Source organism: Helianthus annuus, chromosome 6 (genome assembly GCF_002127325.2).
Source record: "Helianthus annuus cultivar XRQ/B chromosome 6, HanXRQr2.0-SUNRISE, whole genome shotgun sequence".
In the NCBI taxonomy this organism is placed as follows: Eukaryota; Viridiplantae; Streptophyta; class Magnoliopsida; order Asterales; family Asteraceae; genus Helianthus; species Helianthus annuus.
In genome coordinates, this window is record NC_035438.2 from 10931183 (window position 1) to 10952519 (window position 21337).

The 21337-nt window shown below is 35.5% G+C and overlaps 1 protein-coding gene and 1 long non-coding RNA gene across 3 annotated transcripts; both read right to left on the minus strand.

Annotated features, from left to right (window-relative positions):
- Positions 1 to 2536: 2536 nt before the first annotated feature.
- LOC110864705 (scarecrow-like protein 6) lies at positions 2537 to 4712 on the minus strand. The gene has a single exon (XM_022113826.2). The coding sequence runs from the start codon at positions 4143 to 4145 to the stop codon at positions 2727 to 2729; it is 1419 nt and encodes a 472-aa protein (XP_021969518.1). The 5' UTR covers positions 4146 to 4712; the 3' UTR covers positions 2537 to 2726.
- A 2920-nt stretch (positions 4713 to 7632) lies between these two features.
- On the minus strand, positions 7633 to 11080 carry LOC110864706. 2 transcript variants are annotated; one of them, XR_002550038.2, is made up of 6 exons: positions 10440 to 11080; positions 10072 to 10161; positions 9734 to 9973; positions 9467 to 9525; positions 9261 to 9370; positions 7633 to 7924 (listed from the first exon to the last, which is right to left on the minus strand). It is a non-coding gene; the product is annotated as an uncharacterized LOC110864706 (long non-coding RNA). The 2 variants fall into 2 exon arrangements; XR_002550037.2 differs by lacking the exon at positions 7633 to 7924 and having other exon boundaries at positions 9010 to 9370.
- Between the last annotated feature and the right edge of the window lie 10257 nt (positions 11081 to 21337).

Genomic DNA, 21337 nt, shown 5'->3' on the forward strand with positions numbered 1-21337 from the left:
CGTGGTTCCCAAAAGTGGGTACCGGTACCGAATATACCTGGTACGGTACCGGTCCGTACTGGTACGACACCGATATTTGAGTGTAAAAACCGGTGAATACCGGTACCGAATATACCTGGTACGGTACCGGTACCGAATATACCTGGTACGGTACCGGCACCGAATATACCTGGTACGGTACCGGTCGGTACTGGTACGACACCGGTATTTGAGAGTAAAAACCGGTAAATACGAGTGTCGAACCGATACCGAAAATACACACAGTTTGATAAATTTGATACTGGTACGGATACTTAGTACCATTTGCTTATCATCTATTGATAATGTATTGCCTGCCATGTGGCATATAACACTGTTATAACACTGTTCATAACCTTATGTTTTTAATATATAGGGTAATGGCTCTGAAAAGAAATGGTGTTAAGGGTGTTCCTTTGAGTTTTTTAACCGGGGTTAGATTTTTTTGATTGTATTATTCAGGTTTTTAGATGGAAAAAACTTACTCATTAATCGAACCATTTAAAACTTGGCTGATCGTTAATGTAATGGGCATGTTCTCAATCATTCTCTCTGTTTGAATCCCACCTTGTTCGGTTGGCCGGGTTCGGGTTTTAATTGGTAACCGTATTGGTGATTCCACTACATGAAAACCTCACACTCATTATTGATAATAATAGCTTTATCACCCAAAATTTGCTCCAAATTTCCTGCAATGACGAAAAACAGAAGATAACAATACGAGAAACAACTAACAAAACGGATTAATCGGGTTAACCCGAATCTCCCTAAAACTACACGATTAACGATCCATAAACCATATTTGGGTAAGGGTATCAACATTATGTGGTGGTAAGGTGCCTCTACTCCATCTAAGAGGTGAAGGGTTTGAATCTTGTAAGATGTGTGTGTATATATTCAGGGGAAAATTAACGTACAATAGCTCCTTAACGTGCGATAGTACGTGACTTAATTATTCGTGTTCATTTGTAAATTACGCACGTTATAAATTTCAAACCCTAATTACGCATTAAGAAGAAATCACACATGGCCAAAACACAAACGCATAGGTTGGTTTTTGCCCTAATTACGCACGTTTGATCGTGTACAGTCGCACACTAAGAGACTTTTGTATTTTAAACTTTCTCTGTATATATAAGTATTTATGAATAAGTTGGTTTCTCGTTAAAGAAAAAACATGTAATGATAACGTACTAACATAAGATTGTTGATTTGTATAATCTATTTTTGTAACTTACTAAGCAGTGGCGGACCCAGGAATTATTTGTTGGGGGTACGAATGAATGGTTCAAGCATATTTTCAAGGGGTGCGATCAGGTTTTTTTGCCTAAAAAATACACTAAATTTTTTTTTTCAATGGGTGCGCCCGCCCACCCTGGGCTTCACCTAGGTCCGCCCATGTTACTAAGTTGTTTTAAACTTTTTATAACAGATGATATGACATTGATGTACTTAGTTTTGGTCACAATGGTAATGCATGCATAGAAAATATGCTAGAAAACATCAAATGATTACCTTTGTGACAGAAATATAACCATTCAAACATATATTGTTTTAGGCAAGGTATAAATGAGAACGTTAAATATTGTGAGAACTGTGAGAACGAATGAAAAACCCATGAGAGCTTAGTAAAAACAATTCAAATTCAAATTTTTTCTACACTTATCTTTATTATTCAAATATAATGTTAGAAATTTAATTTACACGTTTAAATTTACATAAATTTATAAATAAATAAAATTTACACATGTGTAAATTTGTTATATTTACACATGTGTAAAATATTTAATAAGAGTGATTTTGAGATAAGAAATGAATTATTTGATGTTGTAAATTCTTTTTTTGATATTGTATCTTAATTACAAAGAGGTCTGTATTAAAAAATTGATTTTGATTGGTTTTTTTCAATCGTTCTCACAGTTCTAGCAATATTTAGCGTTCTCAAGATAACTATCCCCTATTCTCTAAACCATCAAAAATATATAACACAAGTGTTATATCATCATTATACATATTAAATGGTCTCGATACTTTCTTTTCTGAAAATATGACAATCCACCTAACACCAAATAACATAACAACATATACAATTAGCAATTTCTTTAGCAACTCGAATCAAACCAATCTTAGAGTAATTATGAATGAAAAAAACTAAGAAAATCTTAGAACCGGTACCGGAAATCCCAAAAAGTAAGCACTGAACCAAAAATACCCAGTACGGTACGGTTCAGTACCGGTAATGGTTCAGACCAGTTTTTAAAGGTAAATACCGGTACCGAATCGGTACCAAAAATCGAACCGGTTCAGGAAATTCGGTACCGGGTACCGGTTCCATTTGCTTATCCCTATATAGAACTATATAACCTCTCCTTCGTCACTGCTGTTATGGCCGATGGCACTCGTCGGCCTAACATGCAACCACTCGTTGGCGTTAAGGATGATTCATACAGCAAAACAATTATGAAACGACTCTGATCAACAATGCATGCCGTTCCTAGAATCGAAAATCGCTCATACAGGTCAAAGGTTAGATCTTTGAATGATTTAACTAACAAAATATACACACCACAGTGAAAAGCCATAACCTAAACATAACTAGAATCAAGATTAACAAAAAACATAATTAACAGTAATACATTCACAGTCATATCAAACACTAACAACATCAACTACCTACCTTATCATGATCTTTCAATAACCAACACCTTTCAACACTTCCAAGCCGAACACGACACGAGCTCCCTACGTTGCCAACATAGCACGAGCAGCGATTGTCTCTTCTCGACATGAAACTCGCGAACCGGAGTCCTTTTGACCAAACATTCCGCTTGACTTTCAGTAAAGTTACTAAACAACAATGGCGAAAATCCAGCTGATACGAAAAGATCCCGCCAAGGCTGAGTCTTTTCGGGGAAAAGAAACCGGCCCAAAACAATCTTTTCAACCGCGGGTTGAACTAAAAACCGCTCGATCTTCTGCAACGAGTCAAGGTTCATGTTGACCGCATCTAATGACTCGAGTAAGTTCGAATATGACTTCAGGGCCTGGATCAGATGATTAGCAAACGGTAAATCGGTCCTATCACACCCACGGTCAACCGAAACCACAATTTTAGGCGATAAACGTTTAACGAATCGTAAAACGGCTGGAATCTGAGTTTGGTAATTCGAAAACACATGAACCGGAAGATTCACTGCAACGGCTTCATTATCATTATCCGAAACATTAAAGGGTAAACACCATGAAGCAGAAGCAAGAGCATCAATGTTGACTATCTCAAACTCAAACCCGACGTTCAATTCGCTAGCAAAATGGATCAAACTCTCTCGGGTCAACCCGACTTCGAGCTGGTCATGAGTTAAAGGCGAAACCAACGCAGTGATCTTCAAGAAACACGCACCATTGTTTCTCAAACCAAGCTCTTGGATCAAAGAAGCCCATTGACCACCAAACCCAATATCGAAATCGATAACATGAACCCGATCAAACCCGATAAGGGATTCAAGAATTGCTTGATTACAAGTGAAATTAGCAAACTGAATATATGGGGAAACCTCTGATAACAGTTTATAACCACTAATCTTGTAAATTAAACTAAAGGGTGAGTCAACAGGGGTAATTTGGGGATTAATATTAATATTATTGAGGATTGAATGTGTGAGTAATTGAAGAGCTTGTTTGAAATAAAAAGCAGCCCTTTCGAAAGAATTACCGGCTGGTGAAAGCTGATGATTGAGCCGCGCCAATATCCCTTGCGCGAGTATCGGATTATTGTTCCCCGACTGGATCAAATCCGCGGCTTTGAAAAGCTGATCAATGATCCCTTGTTGCTGCATTGAAGGGTTGTACTCTATGCTTCTTGAGTTGTACGTTTTGGGTTGCGGTGGAATGAGCATCTGGGTGTTGTAAAGATTTGGTTTTTTATCATAATGGGGCAAAAGGGTATCGTTTAATGGTGAAAAGTATTGATTTTGGTGGTGGTTGAGGTGGGTGTTGAATGTCGCCGGAGATATAAAACCACCGGAAAACTCGAAGTCCACCGGAGCACTGTCGGAGACGGTGGCGTTAAGCATTTTGTTTAAACTCACTGATGGGTCTTCAACATCACCCATAATCCACCCGAGCATAGCTTGGTCTTGGCCGGAGTTTTCGTTTTCCCAGTCGTCTGTTCCGCCGCATTTTCCGGTTCCGGCGGTGGTTTCAACCGGTGGCGGTGGTGGTTGGAACTGATAAAGGTCAAGAACACCCACATTGGAGGTGGGGGTTTCTTGATTTTCCGGCCGAAACGCCGCCGTGCCGGCGGCGGTGGCGGTGTCAGCTCCGCCGTGAGACGACAGGGTGGAAGTAGAGGCAGGTGGGCTAGGACTGGTGGTGATGTTGTCAAGTACAGATGTTGGTTCGTTAATGTATTTTCTTTTCTTGTTCTTCACCAAATCTTGTAAATGTACAAGTGGAGATGCATAAGGTACAACAAGCTCTTGTTGGTGGTTGTTCCACACCACCACCCCCTTCCCCTCAAACTCAAACTTCTCCAGCTTGAAACAAAAACTTGTAGAGAATGAGAACAAAAACCGATTTTGAAAGTTAAAGGTTTAAGAAATGCATGTGAAGGGTTTGAAGAAGAAGAAGATGTAAGATTTTGTAAGTTTTGTTTTTTGGTAGCTTGTGATATGATGATGTGTTTTTATGTTTGGTTTGTGTTTTGTGTGTGTAAAATAGTGTTTTTTTTTGGCTCCCATGGTGCAACATAAAAAAGTACTCTACTTCCTTTCATCTTCATCTTCTCTCTCCTCACTTTTATTGTATTTTTTAACCATTAGACCATGTGTAGTGGTAGAACACTATAATGCCTCCACCATGGGGCGTTTTGCGTCATGTGGCGTCCTAGTCAGCAAGGGGGCATTATAGCAAAAGTGGTGTAGTGGGTATAATGCCCCATAATGCCACATTCAATCATTTTACATTTATTTTTGTTTCGGTCGAAAGATGGTGGCAACGGTCGAAAGATGGTGGCAACGGTCGAAAGATGGGGGGTCGAAAGATGGTGGCAACGGTCGAAAGATGGTGGCAGCGTTATAATTTAAACGCCGAACGGGATTTTTTTCGAAAATAACGCCGTAAAACGCCCCCTGTAATGGGGGGTTGGGCGTTTTCGGGCGTTTTCGCGCAATTTTTTTTAAAAAAAAACGCCCCATTACGCTTGGTCTTAAAAAATTGATTATTTTATTTTGTTTAGGGTGGTCAGTATCCTTGCGGTGAACATTGCTCTGCATCAATCGACGATCGGGTGCCGACTTCAATTCGGTGATCGGTGAGGGTGTCGTGCAGTGAGTATACACCGATCGGGAAGAGGAGGTAAGGAGGAGAGGGGGGGGGGGGGGGAGGGGGGTAATGGTGGGTCTCAACCCCTTTCAACCAATCACAATTTTTTTTAAAATTTTTTCCCACTTTCCATGTGTTTAATCATTGCCAGATTGAGTGCAAAATATAGAGTAGAATGGGTACTTGAATGGGTACTCTAAAGTAATTGAACGACTCCATCCACCCTTAAAATGTGTAACTTTGTAAAAAATTATGAATGCATGTACGACTTCTCTAATATGTTAGATAAATAAGGTTATGTTATATTATCTAGTGGGAATCTCCTCGCTTTGTAGCGGGCTTTCAGTCAGTATTGATTTGGTTTGTTAGAGTACTGTTATAATATTGATACTTGGTATTACAACCGAAAGAGATGTGTTCAAGAGGATATCGACACGTGTTTTACATCGGTCGAAACTAAAAAACATATACCGGTACCATTACCAATTTTGTTTTGTCGGTATTGTTTGGTTACTGACACTCGCTATTGCTTACGGAGTTATGGTACCAGAACAATACTATATTGTGAAACATCAAGAATACCATAAAAGTGAATACTATACGGGTATTGATGTTGTTCGAACGGTATCAATTCAGTTCATCACAGTAAAGAAAAAAAATCAAATACATTTAACCCGTTCAAATGTAACTTTTATATGATGTGATATTAATTACAAAAGGTGTAAACGACGTTGCTTTACAAAAAAAAAAAAAAAAAAGTAAACTTCTGTTTTGCTCCCTGTGGTTTGGTCATTTTAACGGTTTCCTCCAATAGTTTTAAAATAGCCATTTTCCTCCCTGATTTTTCTGACTTATCTTCGTTTTACTCCCAGCCTCTAACTCCATCAGGGAGGAAACTGGCGACAAACTCGAAAGATTAGGGAGCAAATTGGCGACAAACTCGAAAGATCAGGGAGGAAAATGACTATTTTTAAACTATTGGAGCAAAACCGTTAAAATGACCAAACCACAGGGAGCAAAACGGAAGTTTACTCAAAAAAAGGAGAGAAAAAAGAAGAAGTAAACACCAAGAGAGCTTTGATAACATGTACGTTTGGTTTTCGATCAGTTGTAAACTACTATTCTCAACTCAGGTTTGAGTAAAATTTACATCTAGAAGTAAATTAAATTAAACACATCGCAACGACTTGTTTGGAGTTTTATAAAACACTGTATTTAAAAAAGTTGTAAGCGAAAAAGAAAACATGCTCAAAACATAATTATAATATTATTATGCTATAATTATAAAATAATAAAACTTTGAATTTATTTATAACTATTTACTGAATATATTAAAAGAAAAGATGGAATGGAAAAGATTAGTGCCAAAAACACAAAATCACAAAACTACAATATTTCTTTTTATGTTAGAAATTAATATACATACTAGATATGTTGAGCTCGTGCGTTGCCGTGAAGCGAAGCAAATGATAAGGTAAAACAAATATTATTTGAAAAGGAAGCATGTTTTTTAGAAAGCCTAACCGTCAGAATCGGTTCAGTTTATTATCGTATCGTTTTATGATACCAAATAAATACTCTATTTTGAATACATGTTTATTTTTAACAAAACTTATACGGGAATGTCAAGAAAAAAAATAATGAATATAACTATATAAGTTATTAAAAATATATCAAATCAACTAAACATGAAATATTATTTAAAAAAGAAAAAAAATAATTATTAAAAATAGAAAATAAATGATAGAGGAAATATGGTTTAAGAAAAGAAAAAAATAAAAATATGTAAAAAGTCAAATGAAAATATAATAATCATGAATTACAATATTAAAAAAATAAATAATTTAAAAGCGACATATTATTATAAAAATAAAATTACTATTTATGGTTGTTCGTCAACAATATATATATGTATAATACTTGTATCTAGGACCCGCGTTTTGCGGCGAGATCGTTAAGCCAAACAAAAAGTACACGTAAAAATGATGATACATGCATACACGTTACGGCATGTTAACTCGTAAAAAAAATAGACCGAAAAAGTAAAACATAGAAAAGAATAACTAAGTCGCTGAGGACCCGCGAGTTTCGATGGAGATGTTAAACCGTAAAAACGTTGAACCACACGCGCACGTTGCAGCTTGTTAACTCGCAAAATTTAGAATGAATCGTAAAACAACAAAATTTGTAAAAGATGTAAAGTATAAGGACCAAAGTTGAAAGCGGAAAAGTGTTGGAGTTAAAAACTAAAAAAAATGTTTGTGACAAATATGTAAAAGATGAAAACGATGGTGTTAAAGTGTAAAATATGTAAATTATGAGGTTTATGTACAAGATGATAACTATTGGGTTAAAAGTGTAAAAAATATCAACTAAAAGGGTTAAAGAGTAAATAAAAGTTAAAAGAGTAAAAAAAAAGTAAAAAAGCCAAACAAAATTGGATAGTGTTTAGCAAGAAGAGATTTTTAATTTCAAATTAACTAGATGGAACCCGCCGCGTTGTGGCTAGGAGATTTATATTTGTCCATTGGGCATTTCTTGGTTCTGGCTTGCTTCTATCATCCACCAAATCCAATCCCACCACCTGCAATAATAATACATGATCCATCTCACCAAATTGTCCCACTTGCTTTGCTTTCTTTCACATACAGATATTCTGTATTCAGCCATCTATCTACAAATGTGATCTAAGATATAGATCACATTTGTAGCAAGATATAAAGGAAGATAAAAAGTTGTGCCAGCTTTGTCAATAAAGTTAGCATGTTCTGAAATGACTGCATTGCATTGGCACCATTGCAAGCATTCTTCTATAAAGGAAAACAAATATAAAACAGAAAAGGAATGATAAAATATGTAGGCAAAGTATAGTGACAGAATCATCCTTCTACAGAGACATGTACAAAAGGTTCGAAACCCTTTTTTAGCAAAGAACGGCATTAATCACTTGATATTTATTTGCAATAAGATCTGGAAATACTTGTTTCGTCGGTTTAGCAAGAAAACAGTTTGGAAAAGTAGTTTTGACCCGTCACGCAAACATTTATCTTCCATACATGTATCAAGCATTCAAAATTAGAACTTGAGAATATCATACCGGATTAGCAATGAATCCGTTCAACATCCCAAACAAATATTCACAATTCTCTTTATCAAGGCGCTCGAATTAAATTTTGTTAGTCTCCTGCATTCTAGTAAATTATTATTTGGACACCAAGAACTCAAAATATATTTAGCGTTTTGGTTTAAAGAGATCCATATAAGGTTTACTAATATTAAGCAAGTATCTCAATGTTACAACATTAGAAACTATATACTACATAGCATATTGAAGAAACAATCAAATACAATTCACCTTTCCCCTAAGCACAATGTGAACAGGAATTAAATAGTTACTATATTATTTTGACCATGAGAGAGAGACCTTGAATTTCTTATGGATCTCCACTTCACATTATAAAAAAAAAAACAATCTTGTTGATATCATTTCATTTTTCACTCTGTTCATTCATGCTGATGGAAAAGCTGGTGGAAAACCATTGTTGCAAGAAGAAGGCAATAAAATTACATATACCAATTAACAAAATATATATACAAAGAGTGAGTATGCTGAGTTCATGTAATACATTTTAAGATTGCTTATGGGAGTTATGCGTCATAGGAATAGTATGTAAACTTAAAATTTATAATTTCCTCTAAAGATTCCTAGCTTATAATTACATTAAGAAAAAAAAATCCTATATCAATGTTAAATTAAACTTTCTACTCTGATATAGCTGCAAAAACCTCCTTTCTAGTTTATTTAAAGTTTGGTTAATGTGAATTTTGCATTGTTAAGGACGATGGCATCGATCGGACAAAGGAGATGTGCTAAACGTGTGGAAAGCAGACAACATATGTGGTTTAGGATATTGAATCACCAGTTTTTCGTCATGGATGAGAATTCCAGAAGAAAGGACATAATAGAAATCCTTCTTGTTGCTTGTGTTGGTTAATGGAAACTTTGACATGCTGATTATCTTCTTGTAATCTACAAAAGCATTAAAAAAATTCAACATTACCATTTGATTTGCAATGGTTTTTTTTTTAAGTTCGTCTCAAAGCAATAAAAAAACTTACTACTGACCTATGGATTGACTATGTGGTTGCTCGCAGCACCGCTGCCATCCACCATCACGTCTCTAGCTGAAAAAGCAATAAAAAAACTCAACATTACCATTCGCTAATTATATCAGCTATGTGGTTGCTTGGTTGGCTGCTTCTTTTGGTTACAGCAAAAAAGCAACATATAAGTTGTACAAAAGACTGGCCTTAATAGCTAATTACAGTGCTGAATTTACAACTTATGTGACTAAGAATGTGAGTAATTGATATTTAGAATGGGATTACTCACGATGCAAATTCCTATAGCCACCTTGCCCACCGTCCTAGGTTGTAGGGGACACCATCAGTGATGTTATGGTAGCATGTGCGAGTGTGATGTTATGCTAACATGTGCCTCGGAGACGCATGAGCCTATCCCTCGAACATGCCGCCACATACAACGTTTTGTCCCTTTACAAACGTCGTTTAGGCATGTAACCTTTTTTTCCATAGCTTTATCCACTTTTTCCGACTTCAATGTAAATTAAGCCTATGTTCAGTCACCACTCTTAGGCATCAAATAAGAAATATTCAAGTGGTTCAAAGAGGACATATTCAGAATAAGAAGTAATTGAGATCAAAGAAAACCTTAAGGAAAGTGAAAGGTCTTGGTAGTTGGTAGTTGCTATTGTAAGTCAAAGCCAACGCATTTGGTGCCCCTTGGCCAGTTTGATGCTCCTATAAATCAGCAAAAATATCAAACTCGATCACCAATTTCACTCTAAAACCTTAAATCGAGGTCGATAATTAACCATTGAATAATAATATAACAATGAAAGTGGGGAAAATTAAATCTCCCAGGCACAAAAGAACCCCCGAGCACAATGTGAAAAGGAATTAAATAGTTACTATAAAATTTGCAATAATAATATAACACCGGTAAAATTTGCAAGTTATAAAATTGGTGTAAAGGAAGAGAGAATGTGGCAAGAGAGGCTTAACAGGGCTTGTCTTACCCTGGTGAAGCAGATGTTGAAGCGGCGTGAAGGGCTAGACGGCAGGAGGGAAAACAACGTGGACCAGTAATTATATATGCTACTATTCCTAATGTTGTGTTATCTAGGGTTCCGACGAACGCCGTTTCCTCAAAATCTAAATGCCATGCCACAATCTGGGATACTATCGAAAGCCATAGGTACCCTTGGACCGGCGAAGACTGCCGGTGACAGTGTCTCTCTAGCGACAACCAACACACTACCGGCGACATCGGTTTTCTTCTCTCTCTAGCCTCTCACTTCTCCCCACCAGCGGCTTTCTGCTCTCTCTCTCTCCCTCTAGCATCTTACTTCTCTCCGTCCGGCGGCTTTCTGCTCTCTCTGTAGCCTCTCACCTCTCTCAAAAAGATTGCTAAGAAGATAAAGAGAATGACTGGCAGATGGAGGTGAACTGTTCCTAAGAATCGACGGTAATAGTTGGTTGTGTCGCCGGCGTGAACGGGGTTATCTGGTAGAAGAGTGTTCGAAGCATCAGGTGGTATGGCAGGGTGGATGAGAACTGGAAGGGTGAAGCGGTGTGGTAGGGTAGATGAAACGTTTTGCAAAGGTGGGAAGACATCGGCAGATGGCGGTCATATGTCACCTGGAAACCTATACTGTTCTTAAGGACCTTCATCATTTGTATATATATAATAATAATAATAATAATAATATATAAGTAATATATAAGTAATTTATCTGCTATAATAAAATAAATCAAGTTTAGTGTTATTCATAGAATATATACTCAAATATATACTTATCTTATATTAACTAAATAAATAAATAAAAAATTAATATTAAATCTTATCATACTTTAATAAAATATTATCCTCAAATCTAAATTGTTAATTTAATATATTTTTAAAACAAATACCTCTTTCCTGCTTATCTTATATTAAATATATAAATAATAAATTAATATTAAATGTTATCCTAATATACACGGGTTTTTTAAAGATACTACGTTTTTAGTATTTAGTATACAAAATTGCATTTATTTAATCTGTGTAATACACATGGTTTTAAAGATATAACTATTTTTTATTATTTGATATATAAAATTATATTTATTTAACCCGTACAATATACGAGGTTCATAAAAATATAACTTTTTATTATTTAATATATAGAATTACATTTATTTAACACGTGTAATACACGAGGTTCTAACCTAGTAATAAGTAATATAAAGTGATTATCAAAACACATAATTTTTAATCTATGTTAAATTAAACAATATAGAATCGAAACTTATGTGGAGTAAAGACGAAAAAAAGGATGAAGCTCACTTTAAGGTGTCTTGAAACCAAATTCTTCCTTAAATAATTTTATCAACATATTTGTCAAAATAACTTTTATCGCTAATTAACGTGTTTTTTTAACAACAAACTACTTACTCCTATATAATATAGGGTTGAAAATATTGATATAACATTTTTGTAGGTATTTGCATATGAATGATTATATCTCACTTGGGTACGCCCCCGGATATACGAGGTATATGCATATGAATGACTTAAATGTAAAAGAAAAACAAAACCTTATTATAGAACCAAATAATAATAATAATAATAATAATAATAATAATAATAATAATAATAATAATAATAATAATAATAATAATAATAGGAAGGTTAACGTATATTACGGCTTAACGTACATCACGTACGATAGGTAATTACGCACGTTCATTTTAAAATCACGCACGTTATAACTCAAAAATTCAAAATCACGCATGTTGAAACACAATAATCACGCATATTGGAAACATTAATCACGCATGTTATATAACAAATCACGCACGTTGTACGTGAAGTACGTTAAGCCGTAATGTACGATATACTTTTTCTAATAATAATAATAATAATAATAATAATAATAATAATAATAATAATAATAATAATAATAATAATAATAATAAAGTCATGAATGAATTAAATGTAAAAGAAAAACAAAACCTTAAGCAAATAAGTTCAATTAGGAAATATATAAGTAATAGTTGAATATAAAGAATACTTGAAATGAAAAAAAAAAGCTTATCTATAATTATGCCTTATCACTTATCAGTTAGAAAAATATTTAAATCTAAATATGAGGTAAAATAAAAAATTATATTTGAACCTAAAATGTAACGCCCTGCTTTTTCATACTTTCCATAATTAGAAAGCTCGCCTTGTAATGCTATTTTTGGAAATCTTGTATTATTATAGTCGTTTTTTCGTTGTAAAATCCGAGACTTGGATCATAAATAAAATTCGTATTTCTTTAAATTCGCCATCTACATATTCATACATGTTCATACGTTGGAATTCATTGTACATCGAATCCTTATTTGTAATTCATACTTATACGATACTTATTCACGATGCATGTCCATGCTTGTCCTTAAATTGTTGATACCTAAAAACCCCTAATAATATGCTTATTTATACAACGGTTAATCATCTAATATGTGACATATACTTGTCACTTACAAACATGTTACATACTTGTACATTACACTTTTTACCTAGTTAAATCATGTTTTATTTCATATTTCACCTTGTTACAAGTTAGGAGAAACATTGTTGCATATTATTACACAACTTAATTAACAAAATTACTCATTATAATGTTTTAAAAGAATAAAAAAATAAAGAAATATGGCAGCCCCAATTCAGCAAAATTCAGCCCCATATAGTTGGGCTTTGTGGGCTAGTTTCAAGGTGTAACCCCTTCTAAACACTTCCAAAGCCCAACCCATTGAAACCCTAATCCTTCCCCCTATAAATACCACTTATAACCAGCCTCCCTACCACTTTTGCAACACTAAAAACTCTCAAAACATCCTCCAAACCGTAGCTGAAAGCAAGGGTTCGAGCAGATTGACACCCCTTCACGAAAATGAGCATAACTCACTCATTTCTTAACGAAATCACTTGATTCTTTTTCCTACTTACTTGGATAATCATGGGGTTCGATTCCTAGACTTCTCCTTGGAGGAATCAGACCTGGAAATGCCCCGAAATCGTCCATAAACTTTCTGTTTGTTTTTATGTTCATCAAAAACTTGTTTAAACCTATGTAACTTGTGTTCAACACATCTCATACCTATGTCCTAATGCTTACAACTTATCCCATGGTTGGTTAAGCTTAAAAACAAGGTTGAGACATTTAAAATCAGAGGATTAAACCTCATAAACTTGGTGTTTTGTTTAGGGTTTCAACCCACAAATCATGTCAAACATAGCCTTTGATACATGAGTGATTATGGAACGACTTGGGTTGTCCTACATACAATCCTCACATGATTTGATGATTTCTCTATAGTTAGGTTGTTTATGTTATTGTGCAAATCCTAGTTCGTGACCCTCCTTGGTTGTTGTTACACCAAGTGAAGTGGTGAACATTCAAGGGGTTCCTAAATGGAAGCATGTCCTTCCTACCCCATACATGACATCTATGATAATACGAGGTGCCTAAATGAAGATCCTAATCTTCTACCTCCTACTTGAATTATTGGACTAAATAATATGTAGTACCTAACCTAAGTATATATATACACTCATTCGAACCTTTGATGTTGAACTTGTGTTTATATGTTAAAGTAGTAGAACATCACCTAAGACCTAAACCTTGTTGTGATTCTTATGGGTGTTCAACTCATGAAAACATTATCATAACCCTTGTGGTTACCAAGTGTCATACAAGGGTTAAGTGTTGAAGATGATTATTTTCACATGCTATTCTCATATCTTACTTTTATGTTGTTTTAAATACCGAATCTCGACTCTAAGCATACTAGAACTTTAACCCTACACATTCAACTTTCTAACCCCATCAACTTCGTCACATTGGATAATCGGAAAGCATATGCAAATTTGTGAGTATACTCGCAACCCCCTTTTTTATGTTTACCACTTTTTGGGGTGTAACATGTTTTACTATTAAACTACACTTAAACTTATTCTTTATGCAATGCACAAAACAATCCTTATACATGAATACTATGTTATGATACTTGATGCTTACGTGGACCATACTTATGTGATATGTTTTAGTCATTAGCTCTCACGAGCCTCCCTTCGATATGTATAGCGCTATAGGAGTAACGCACCGCCCCCCTTAAACTTGGGTCATTTTGAATTAATTAAACTTACTTGCGTAAACAGAGGTTGGCTAGAAATATTGCATGCCACGATAGGTTGATCTCGTATAAACTAAGTTGCCATGTGGATTCATTTTAAACTTTTATACTTATACTTATACTTATGCTTAAACTTGTATACTCGCCTTTGCTTTTGCATTGAACTTTATTTTAAACATGTTACAGGTCGAGGATGATGATGCTATGAAATGAAGTAGCGTTGATGCCTAGATACACATATAGACGTTTAGGTTTAATCGTTGTATCAATTTTGATTATGTTGTATTCTAATTCCTTTGAACTTGACGTTATTTGATTTCTTTGTAACGTTGACAAATGAATTATGAAATGAAATCGGTTTATTAAATATTGTCACAAATAGCGTTATGCTGGCTCTAGCACCTCATCCCGATGTTTCCGCCATTGGTTGGGGTGTGACAGATTGGTATCAGAGCCATAACTATAGGGAATTAGGAAAAGTAGGAATGCTTTAACCTAGTCTATAGTTCTAGAGCCTTATTCGTACGTTTTACTAAAAACTACTTGCATGCTATCTTATTTGCTTTTATTTATTCTCTTGATCTTGTAAGCATATGTGTCACTTATGCGTTAACACTTAACATGCTATACTTATTTTTATTATGTGTTAATACCTGTTTCATCGTCTTATCCTTTATGTGTGTTCTTGACATACTTTTTATGCATTAATATTCGTTTCATCATTTCACTTTTATTGTGATATTCTTGACATGTTATACTTGTTTGTTTAATCTTTAATATACACTTTTCCTCACGCATTTTACTCGACTATTCTAAATCCGACAACACACATATTGCATAAACGAGACGAGTCCACCAAAATAGGCGTGAAACCCACAATTTGGTGAATGACTCTCAATCCTTCTACCTTTCTTTTTACACGGAATTCACCACCAAGTTAGGAGTGAAATCCTCACCTTGATGGAGAAATTCGAATTTCAAATTCTAGTGGACCCTCGTCAACACGTCGAAATTAAATTTTGACCCGACGAGTACCAACCACACTTAGGATACGAAATCGTCAAGTTAGGGGTGAAACCCGCACCTTGTCGACTAGTTCCACTCCTTGGCATTTTTTTTTTCATAAATCCCGCCAAGTCTCGACATTTCGATTGATTTGGGACATGTAGTAACCGGAAGGGTAAATACCGTTAACCGACTTGTCGGCGAGAGTATTTTACCTATTAGGCCAAAGCATGCTCCTCAAATTTAAAAGACTTTTCGACCACTTTGGTTAGTCAAAGTTCCGTTTTGGAACACTCCAAACTTTGGTCAAACATGTGTTTCTATTGTTCATTTTATACGATGCAATCTTTCAACCTCGAGTTTACCTTTGATTTCTCTTTTCACACGCACAACATATCGAACATTTTCGATACATTTATATATGCATGATTTTCATATAATTTAAATTCATATTCCTTGCAACAACTAGTGGAGGGGTATCATCGAGATTGGAGTGATTTCCTTACCTTGACGATTAACTCCACTCCCCTTTTCTTAAAAACAACCTCACCAACGAGTTAGGGGTGATTCCCTTACCTAGGTGATCGTTACCAAAACGTCTCTTCAAAATATCTTATTATGCAAACTCGATCATATTTTATACCCAAATTGTTTATCATTATTCAAAATACCCACTCATACCGATTTCAAAATACATTGTTTTATCAAACGTACATCTTATTCTACAACCTATTTTCACTCAACTCATATACACGAGATTCTTAATCATGTCTTAAAACATTTTATTACGCAAACTTCAAAACCTTACGAAATGCTACCTATCAATTTAATCGGCCCAATGAAACTCTTGCCCATGAACTTCGTATTCGACTTAATCACTAAAACTTGCTCACATTATATCGTCATACTAGAGACTTCCATTCTTAATTGAAACCAAACCAACCTTTCTCAATTACCTATAGGATCTTATAGATATTATGAGATCGTTTTACCAAAGAATATTTCCAACATCAACGAACCATTTGTCAAAACCCTTTAAAATGAACACTAAGACCTTTGATAAATCCCTTTTCCAAGGATCAACGTATTCACAAAAACTCCAAAATTTCTTGTTTTGATGAAACGAACTTACCTTTTTCTACACCTATTTTTCAAAACACGTGGGCAAGAAGACTCCATGGGGACCGACCATCTTCGGATTTCGTAAACTCTTTTAAAACAAAGGTAGCATTTCCATTCATTACAAAATACGATATGCATGACCAATAAGTACTTTATATCCTCTTACATATGCAAACTATATTCTACCTTTCAAACCAAGCTCAATCTAAATTTGATTCAATAAACTCAACGTTTCGTTTAAACAACTATACATGCATATCATCGTACACATTTTGGTCGATACCTCGCGATAACATCATGTCACAGCCCCCGATCCCTATCTCCCGGGAACGGGCGGCCGTGAGCCAGTTTCGGTGGTATCACATTTATTTATCCAATTTGGCAGCGGAAATTTTCATCAGGATCGTAGTTAGGAAATATTTAATCAGAGTAAACCACCACGTTTATAATATTAAACATATGGGTAAAAACCCAAGTTTTCAATACACACGTTTCATAGGAATAAATCCTATTTATTTAATAAAAATATCCATTTTATTCTTAGGTAACTTTATTGCCACTTTTCCAAGCCTTCAGTGCTGTCCAGCTGGCTTCTATTTGGCTTTCACATATTGTTACCTGAAACGCTTTTTAAAAACATTTTGTCAGTGGGAAATACTGGTGAGTGAATCCCAATTTAATCAAGTTTAAGTAAAACCAATTTGCAGTATTGAGGGCACATCCGCAATTACATTTGTATCCAAGACATCACAATTAACATCAGTGGTACGGTCATACTCAACATATGGGATGTTACCACACCAGTAACCAATTTTGTATACAAAACCCCAACATACCCACTATAATTGTATTCTTCACAAATACTCAATAACTGTCATTTGCATGGAAAGGTATTTAAGGTTTTGTAAAAACAGTTAACAAAAAGGAGATTACTCACATTGCTGTTTTAGGTTTTTCGTAAGGGTTTCCTGGAGATAATCTATAAATTACACAGATGCACGTGTGTTAGTATAATAACCCATTTTAACATTAGTAATACCCTCCCCGAGACGGCATTCCAACGACTACGTCGGGCAGAACCACGACAGCCGTTACGGAACCCTAGATCAATCGGGCAGCGTATCTAATACGTCTCCAGGGGTTATAATACTTACATCGTAGCAGAACCTCGCTATTTTAGGGGGTATAATACCCGGCTATAGTGTATACTACTTCAGAATTTTAGAAAGAAAGAAAGTTGTGAGCGACGAAAACCGAAAGCCCGTTACCTTCTTATATAGGGCTGTAATTGGACTTCCTCGCGGCCCGCGTGACATTAGGGCTGGGCTTTACGCGGCCCGCATGGCCTAGGGGTCTAGGCTAGCTGATCCGGGTCACCACCTAGGTTCAACGCGTGTTGGGCCACGTGGCGGCCCAAGGCTGCGCCACAATTCAGGACGCTCGCGGCCCGCCTTCACTTGACCAAACTTGTACGCGGCCCGCTTGGGCTTATGGTTTTAGCGAAGTCTGGTTACACACTCGCGCGGCCCGCTTTAACTTGAGGTGAGGCCCTACGCGGCCCGCCTCAACTTAATAATTATTGTTTTTATTTATTTTATATAGTATAATCTATTTTGGGGCTCGGTTTTCACATACGGGGTGCATATAAAGACACATTGAGATATTTAAAATATATTAGGGTGTCGGAACTATTATGAGGATGTCTGTTTTACCGAGGGTTGTTATATTCTCCCCACCTTGTTTTAGAGCTCGTCCTCGAGATCTACTGGAACAAGTGTGGATATTTCTTTTGCATTTCGGATTCAAGCTCCCACGTGTACTCGGGTCCTCTTTTGGAGTCCCATTTTACTTTGACCAGAACTAATCTCTTATGCTTGAGATTCTTAATCTTTCTATCTTCAATCTGTAGAGGCTTCTCCACAAACTTGAGTTGCTCATTAACCTCTATATCCTTAAGAGGTACTACGAGTGATTCATTAGCTAAACACTTTTTAAGATTGGATACATGAAATACATCATGTATTCCTGCCATTTCTTCTGGCAGTTGTAGCTGATAGGCTACAGGTCCTATTCTTTTAAGAATTTTGAAAGGTCCAATATATCTGGGACTAAGCTTTCCTCTTTTGATGAATCTTACCACTCCTTTCCAGGGAGAGACTTTCAATAACACTTTATCTCCCACTTGAAATTCTAATGGTTTGCGTCTGTTATCAGCATAGCTCTTTTGGCGATCACGTGCTGTTTTCAGTCGTTCCTTGACTTGAATAATTTTATCAGTTGTTTCTTGTACTATCTCAGGTCCAGATAATTGTTTTTCCCCAATTTCTGCCCAACAGACTGGGGTTCTGCACTTTCGTCCATAAAGTGCTTCGAATGGTGCAGCATTGATACTTGTGTGATAACTGTTATTATAAGAAAATTCTATTAAAGGTAAGTGTTCGTCCCAATTACCTCCAAAATCAATTACACAAGCTCTAAGCATGTCCTCCATTGTCTGAATTGTCCTTTCACTTTGTCCGTCCGTTTGAGGATGATAAGCTGTGCTTAGATTTAACCTGGTTCCCATTGCTTTTTGGAAACTTGACCAAAAATGAGAGGTAAAACGGCTATCCCTATCAGAAACAATTGATAAAGGAATGCCATGTAATGAAACAATTTCATTTACATACAATTTGGCTAATTGTTCCATACTAAAGGTTTCCTTCATTGGTAAGAAATGAGCTGACTTGGTTAACCTATCTACAATCACCCAGATTGTATCATTACCTTTTCTTGTTTTAGGCAATTTGGTAACAAAATCCATTGTTATCAATTCCCATTTCCAAACTGGTATTTCTAATTGTTGTAACAATCCTGAGGGTTTCTGATGTTCAGCTTTAACTTGTGAGCAAGTTAAACATTTAGAAACATAAGTTGCTACATCCTTTTTCATTCCTATCCACCAGAAATTTTTCCTTAAATCCTGGTACATTTTATCACTTCCTGGATGCATCGTATATTTAGACTTATGGGCTTCTTCTAATATACGATGACGTAATTTTCCTAATTTAGGTATCCACATTCTCTTTTTATGGAACCTCCAAATTCCATCTGTTCCTTGTTCTAATTCCTTAATCATTCCTTTTAATTTTTCAGTATCCTCCTTGATTACTGATTCTTGTGCTTTTCTAATTTGATTGTTTAAATCTACTTGTAGATTTAATTTAAGAGAACGTACCCTTTTTGGCTTTTCGTGATATTTTCGACTTAAAGCATCAGCCACCACATTTGCTTTTCCTGCATGATACTGGATATCACAATCATAATCACTAAGTAATTCCATCCAGCGTCTCTGTCTCATATTCAACTCTTTTTGCCCGAAGACATATCTTAAACTCTTATGATCAGTGAATATGGTAAACTTACTACCATAAAGATAATGTCTCCAAATCTTAAGGGCAAAAATTATGGCTCCTAATTCCAAATCATGGGTCGAATAATTTCCTTCATGACTCTTAAGCTGTCTAGATGCATAAGCTATAACCTTTTGACGTTGCATTAATACGCATCCATAACCTAATTTAGAAGCGTCACAAAAGACTACAAAGTCTTCAGTTCCTTCTGGTAATGCTAGTGTCGGTGCATGGGTTAATCTTTGCTTAAGGATTCTAAAGGCTTCTTCTTGTTTTGGTCCCCATTCAAACTTAACAGATTTACAGGTTAACTTAGTTAAAGGAATGGCTATTCTAGAAAAATCTCGAATAAATCTTCTATAATAACCGGCCAATCCTAAGAAACTTCTAACTTCAGTTGGTGACTCTAGGGTTTTCCATTTGGTAATTGCCTCGATTTTTGTTGGATCTACATGAATTCCTTCATGGTTAACTAAATGTCCGAGAAATTGTACCTGTTCTATCCAAAACTCGCACTTTGAAAACTTAGCATAAAGCTTTTCTTTTCTTAATAAACTTAAAAGTAAATGCAAGTGCTTTGCATGCTCTTCCTTACTTTTAGAGTAAATTAGAATATCATCTATGAAGACAATTATGAATTTATCCAAATATGGCTTACATATTCGGTTCATCATGTCCATAAATGCGGCTGGGGCATTGGTTAAACCAAATGGCATGACAGTAAATTCATAATGACCATACCTTGTTCTGAATGCGGTTTTAGGAATATCCTCTTCCTGTACCTTTAATTGATGATATCCTGATCTTAAATCGATTTTAGAGAAAAATCGAGCTCCTTGAAGTTGATCAAACAAATCATCGATCCTCGGTAATGGGTACCGATTCTTAATTGTGACTTTGTTCAATTCACGGTAGTCAATGCACATACGCATTGATCCGTCCTTCTTTTTCTTTAGTGTTAGTGATTATCGAAATCAAATACACTATAGATCCTTTTCTTATACAACTCGCAGTTTTCATCACAGAGATGAATTTAGTGGATCTAAAGGGTTTATCTCCTTTAATTGTGATCTTTTCACCTCTTGGTGATTTTATCTGAATTGACTTTTGATCACATAAGATATTTGCTTTGTTGGCTATTAACCAATCCATTCCTAATACGACATCAAATCCTACCAGATTCATTGGGTAAAGGTTTGCAATAAATTTTTGATTAAAAATTTCTATTCTCG

Bases quoted from the DNA above. Each gene is read 5' to 3' on its own strand.
- LOC110864705 (XM_022113826.2), bottom strand. From the start codon at position 4,145: ATGCTCGGGTGGATTATGGGTGATGTTGAAGACCCATCAGTGAGTTTA.